The 6,584-nt window shown below is 43.2% G+C and overlaps 1 protein-coding gene across 10 annotated transcripts in view; it reads left to right on the forward strand.

Moving 5' to 3' along the window:
* The window catches only part of LOC126997517 (proteoglycan 4-like), a 291,843-nt gene extending 286,165 nt beyond the window's left edge, over window positions 1-5,678 (forward strand). For 9 of the 10 annotated variants that reach the window (XM_050858650.1, XM_050858651.1, XM_050858652.1 and 6 more), the window contains 3 exons: window positions 508-635; window positions 1,336-3,862; window positions 4,489-5,678. In XM_050858650.1, coding sequence (XP_050714607.1) covers window positions 508-635; window positions 1,336-3,862; window positions 4,489-4,748 — 2,915 coding nt within the window. In that variant the 3' untranslated portion in view covers window positions 4,749-5,678. Of the gene's footprint in view, window positions 1-507; window positions 636-1,335; window positions 3,863-3,974; window positions 4,043-4,488 lie in introns of all 10 variants that reach the window. The other variant, XR_007752168.1, reaches the window with a different exon arrangement.
* Window positions 5,679-6,584: the final 906 nt, after the last annotated feature.

Here is a 6,584-nt window from a genome sequence, read left to right on the forward strand (position 1 = left end):
TCAGTTCAGTTTATGTATCATGACTGCCCCTCCCTTATGTGGTTTTCCTCAGTTCAGTTTATGTATCATGGCTGTCCCTCCCTTAATATGTGGGTATCCTTAGTTCAGGATATGTATCATGGCTACCCCTCCCCTGCAATAATGTCCTCCATTTTACAGTATGTGCATCATGGCTGCCCCTCCCCTACAATATGTCTTCCATCTTTGAATATATGTATCATGGCTGCCCCTCCCCTACAATATGTCTTCCATCTTTGAATATATGTATCACGACTGCCCCTCGCCTTCAAGGTGTCTTCCTTCTTTTAATATATGTATCTTGGCTACCTAACCCCCACAATGTCTTCCATCTTTCAATATATGTATCATGGCTGCCCCTCCCCTACAATGTGTCTTCCATCTTTCAATATATGTATCATGGCTGCCTAACCCCAACAATATGTCTTCCATCTTTCAACATATGCATCATGGCTGCCCCTCGCCTACAATGTGTCTTCCTTCTTTCAGTTGATGCTGCACTCGCTGAGCTTGACAGTATCCCAGACGAAGTGTGCGAAGCGGGCGACGTAGAGGAAGAGGACGAAGAGGAAGAGGAGTGGTCATATTACCGCATGGATCTCCAGACTCAACCTCAGGTAAGGCAGAACCAGTGTTTGTCTTTGGCCGTTGGGATTGTTGCCTCTCATGTGGTGGTCCCAGTTCTAGGTGAGGGTGGGTGGTTTGGGATCATATTGAAGGTCATATAAGAATCCTATTGATGTCTGTTTGAATTTTTTTATTTTTTTTTCCTGTGCAACTTCTATTTTTTTTTTTTTTTGGGGGGGGGGGGGGATTAACAGGAGCAAATAAGGTGTAATCAGTTGTTTGAATTAACTTCAGCCATAAAGATAATTTCAATACTGAGGAAGCATACTATTGGAATTTGCCAGGTTCAGAAATATAATGACTAAGGTGTTCATTTTCTTTAGCTTTTTTTTATTTTCTATTTATGTGATTAGTGTATCTTCAACCCTTTTACTTGTTGATTAAATTTAATCATACTGAATAATGAAGTGCATGCTTGATACTTTGTCTGATGAAATTTTACTATTATTTAAATCTGTTTCTTGACTTATGAATACTTTATACTAATTATTATTGGCTATATATAAAACATATAATTTATTGAAGTGAGTGATGTAGCAGAAATAATGTGGTATAATTTAAGTTCTTTTCATCTCTTCGTTGAGGTTTTACCAGCAGCAGTAATTTACAATGGCTTCACTCACTTTAGGATTTTATAAAAGTAAATAGTTTTTAACAGTGTCAGATATTTAATTGAAAATAATTTTACAGGCTGAAGATGTGTTGGTTCCTGGGTCATCAGCTCCTCTGCAAGATTCAGAGGTGATGGACCAGGACCATGGCAAAGTGTCTCCCTCTACAGCTGAAGACCAGCCACCACAAGAACAGGAGAGTGAAAAGATACAGATGTCCTTCCAACCAGATCTTGAACAGCCTGTCACAAAATCCCCAGAGCCATTCCAGGCTGTTGAACATTCTTTAGAACTAAGCAAGGAGAGCAACTTGATGGAGTCTTCTATTACTAATGTGGGAGAGTATCTAGATAACACCGACCCTCCCTCCAGCCCCCCTGCTCCTGGGAGTCCCCGGTCAGTGGAAGGGTTTGTTACATCAGTGGAGCTCAATACTCCTGAGGAGAGTTTGGGAACAAACTTCCCCACAAGTCATACTCAGGACTTGAATGGCAGTGGAGTAGGGCAGCCATCGGGACCCTTCAGTGTGTACGTGAGCTCCTCCCCAGAACCAGTGAGCCTAGATCCTCTTCAGACTTCAGGTGACTTTAACAGTGTATCTGACATGGCAAATGGACAAGTGGAGAATGAAACTGATCCAGCTAAGCCTGAAGATTTTTCACCTGTTGAAATAGTTCATGCACAGTCTACAGTTGAAGTTCTTGCATCACCTCAAAGTGAAAAAGAGAGTGAAGTTCCATCTGAAATGGAAAGTAATCTATTTGATATGGAAACATCTAAAGTGCCTGTGAACCAGATGTCAGATCTTACTTTCATCCCTGAACCTGTGGTAGAGCCAGTTGCAGAGGTGCCAGTTCCTGTGTTTATTGAGGAAGGTACCCCAGTGTCAGAGGGAGAACCAGAAATACCACATGAATTTTCAACAAATGTACAACCAGCCACAGAAATCATTACTGCGGACCTGCTGTCCAAGGAAGAGGTGGAAGCTCATGAAACTGAAACATCATTTAGGGTGGAGGATACTCCATCTCCATTGTCTCCAGCCCCAGAAAGAGCACCTATGTCTCCAGAATCAATGTCACCAATCCTCGCCCCAGACTCTCCATGTATGAAACCTGAAGTAGTGTCCAGTCCAGAACCAGAACCTGCACCAGCACCAATGTCCCCAGAGGTAGAGGTGGAAGAATTCAAGCCCATGGAGTCATCCCCAAGGCCCACTTCTCCTGTGGCTGAACTGCAGGCACCAGAGTCGCCATTCAAGGAAGTAGCACCAGTATCAGAGTCCCCAGTTTTGCCAGCTTCACCAGAGCCAGCATTCCTTCTCGAGGAACCTTCACCTGCACTGAATTCCCAGGTCGAAGAGTCACCCATGTCGCCAGTCGAGGAACCTGCACAAATCCCAGTTTCTGCAGCAGCCATATCCCCGGACATTATTCAACCTGAACCTTCCCCAGCACCAGTCTCCCCCATTATGGAACCTGAGCCTGTCTCAGTTTCCCCAGCTGTGGAATCTTCACCAGTACCTCCAGTCGCAGAAGTTTTGACACCTTCTCCAATCCTTGTGCCAGAGCCCAGTGTTCTGGAACCAGAACCAGAACCAGAACCAGCACCTGTAGTTACCAAGGAGCCAGAACCAGAAGTTGAGGCACCAGTCGCAGAGAACAAAGACGAAATTCTTATTAACAATGGTACTGTTGTCATCCCTGTAGTTCCACAGGAAGAGGTAAAAACACCTGAACCTGAAGTTGTCAAATCTCCAGCAAAGTCCACGAAAGCTGCTGCTGACAAGCCTGGAAAGCCTACATCTGCCCGATCAACACCAGGGAGAGCTATGCCAGCAAAGACGACTCCATCAGCAAGAACTGCCACAAAGCCTGCTGAAAAGAAACCAACACCACTCAGATCAGTATCGAAGCCTTCATCCACCACCAGACCAGCAGCTGAGAAGACCACCCCAACCACCAGACCAACAGCATCGAAAACCACTCCTACAAGACAGCCAGCAGCAGCCAAACCAGCAGCAAAGCCTCTACCAAAGACCACCACCACAAAACCAGCAACAGCTGCCCCCAAGCCTACAGAGAAGAAGGTTCCAAAGCCAGCCACACAAATGGCACCCAGAGCTCCTCTTACTAAGCCAAGTACAGCTACAAGCAGGCCCACAACCACAAGACCTGCAACTGCTACTGCGAGGACAACTGCCACAACTACCACCACTGCAGCAAAGAGGCCAGTAAGTGCCCCTGCCAGGAAAGTGGAAAAAGCTGACAGCACCAAGGTGAATGGAACAACTGCAAAGCCAGCTCCCCGACCAACACCCCGACCAGCCCCCACCTCTACTGTGACACGGAAGCCATTGTCCAGCTCGGCAAAACCAGTTCCCGAGAAAGAGACTAAAAACACAACAAACCGAATCCTCTCTACTACAGCGAAGTCCACCCAGAAAGCTTCTCCAGGGACAGCAAGAGCCCTTCCCAGTAAGACAGGACAGTCAACACTCACAAAGACAGCTCCAAGAGTGAATGGAACCTCAACCACCACCACTACAGCCAAGGCCAGGGCAACATCTGTCACCAAGTCTTCTACCACTACCACTAGAACAACAGGTAAGGATTTTTAACATTTTGTGTTCACCGTCTACAATTTGATATCACATACCCTTTGAGAAATGTCTTCGGAATGCCCACAACAGAAATACCCATAGCTATCCCTTTCCAGGCACATGCCGCTAACCCCATGCGGCTATTTACCCTTCTATGACTTTCCACTATCCTAACATCTCACAGGTAATCCCCCTTGTATAACTAACCACTTGAAAGCTTTCATTTGCTTTTCCAACATTGATTCTTTCTTCATCTCCAATTTGTGAATGTTCGTTACTTGCATAGCGCTCGTTACAGGTAAACTGATTAATAGTGTTAAATACTTTTAAGGCAATGCCAGGATGAATGCATACTCAGCATGTAACTGATGTCCAATGAAGTGCAGCTATTGCTAATTTTCAAGCATCATTCTATGTATAAGGTTATCAGCTTGGCTGTGCATTTGCTCCAGTGTGTATAAAAAAAGTACCTGTATGTGCATCCATCATATGAACATTACCCCTTGGGGTCATACAGGCATGTAAAATCAGCTTGTTTACTGATTCATTTCATATATCATTTTCTAAAATGCTGCATGTATCCTCTTCACTTTGCACTGTAATTAATCAGTTTTGTTCGATTTTCAACAGGAGTTGGAACCAAGAAGACAATGATGACCAAAACTTCAGGTACCAAGACAAAGACAACCTCCGCAGCAGCCTCTGCCAAGGTTGAAAAGTCCGAGGTAACTGTAAGTTCAGTGGCCAATGGCGAGAACAAGATTGCTCATGAGGAGACCAGTGTAGAAGTTATTGAGAAGTGTGCTGCCGAAGATATTCTGCAGTGTTCCACCACAGAACAGGTGATCAACACAGAACCCGTTGAATTGATAGTGAATGGAGATCACTGAGTCACTTGATAGCCTGGGACTTTATTCATAACTGCATTTTCAATATTAGGGTCCAAAATGTATCTGCAAGTAGTGGTGATCCTAGTCTGGTGTCTGTTTTTAAATAGTCAGGCTGAAATGGGAGGGCATGGATGTATTGCATCCCTGCTATGTATAGGCACTTCATTTCTAATGGAAGGTAATCCTGCTTTACTAATATGTACAGTGAATGATATCTTTGTAAGAATGATTACCCAGTATTGTATGTTGCTTTCCACAATTATTTTACCATTAGTCTCATTCATTTCTAGGTTCAAGTAAAAATTATTATAGGTGCATTCATGTTCATAATTAGAGCTTAAGATAAAACTATATGCTGTTTCATGATTTTCCTCACAACAGTGTTTGATGACATTCATGCAGTAACAAGAATACAGCTTTAAGTTGAAATAATGTTTGTATTGTACATAGTCTCGAGATTGTGTGAGGTGCTAGTTCTGTGTTGCATTCCGCTATTTTCATTGCTTGAAGATTTTTTGTACTTGAAGCTTCCACCCATCCAGGCTTGTAGTTACAAGTCCAGTAAAGGCACCATTTTATACTTATATGTCATGTTAGTGGGATACTGGAGTAAACAGTTAGATGACTAATAGGGAATGTGGATTTTTCTAGTGGATAAAAGGCCAGAAAGAAAATGAAAGCTTAAAAAAAAGTGCCTTTTCCCATATTTTCATTCCAAGTCATTGCTGAAACAAACCAATGGAATATTCTTTTGCATCTGTCCGTCTCAGGCGTCATTTGTTTGATTTTAATTTTTTAGACTCCAAATTCTCTGCATTGCCCTAAAGGTTTATATCTTACTAATTTGCTTCTTGTCACTATGATGTTATTGATATCGCACAAGCCTGTGTAAAATCTTAATTATTGTACTCAATAAAGGTCAATATACCAGGTGTAAGATTATTGTATCCTTAAGTTATGTATATTATGGTGAATCCTGTGGGTTTAAAACTAAAAGTAATTTGTTTGAGGTATCATGTATAAAATGACACTTAAGTTCAAGTTTGTGGCCCAGTAGTTGTGTGGCATTACTAGTAGTAATAGTGGGTTTGCCTGGTGTGCCATGATGAGACTGTTTTCGTGTCTCAGGAGAGGTGGGAAGAAAGGGAAATTTAAATGTAACCCAAGAAAGCATCCCACAAGATCAAGGCAAAGGGCACAGGCATGCACTCACGGACTATGAAGGACCAGTTCCCAGCCCCTCAAGGGGATAAAATTTAAGACATGAAAGCTGCGGGACTCGATCTTCGCATATTATACATCCACATCCTACTTTTTTTCATTGGACAAGTACCTCTGCTAGAATGCCTAATTTTTTATTAGGTAGTTTAACATAGCCGTGCATACCCTAGCACAGTATAAGGCAGCGAAGACCATGTAGTGGTAATTATGATTCAAACCGTATTCCAACTATAACCACATTCTGCCTTCCCCACGTAGGCTACCTATTAACATTAACATGCCAGAAAGGAAGGATGAACAACTGAATGGGTTGTCCACAAAATATCTGGGCTGGGATTTGAACCCGTTGTCGTATTAAGGCCCCCTCCCCTCCACATTTTGAATAGGTACAATGAACATAGGCCCACATTGCTTTCATTGGACAAATATCTTTCAACTTAGCCAAAATGTTGTTGAAAAGAAAATCCAGCAACTGGGTTCAGCTTCAAAGAGACAGCGATTCGAGACTTCCCAGTTGAGTCGAACCTGTGCGTGGCTGCGCGATGGTTTGCCCCTCAGCAGGGAGCTCCATCTAGGAAGAGTTGTGTGTGGAGTGAGGACCCTGAAGACGTTGTA

This window comes from Eriocheir sinensis, chromosome 12 (assembly GCF_024679095.1).
Source record: "Eriocheir sinensis breed Jianghai 21 chromosome 12, ASM2467909v1, whole genome shotgun sequence".
NCBI classification, from domain to species: Eukaryota; Metazoa; Arthropoda; class Malacostraca; order Decapoda; family Varunidae; genus Eriocheir; species Eriocheir sinensis.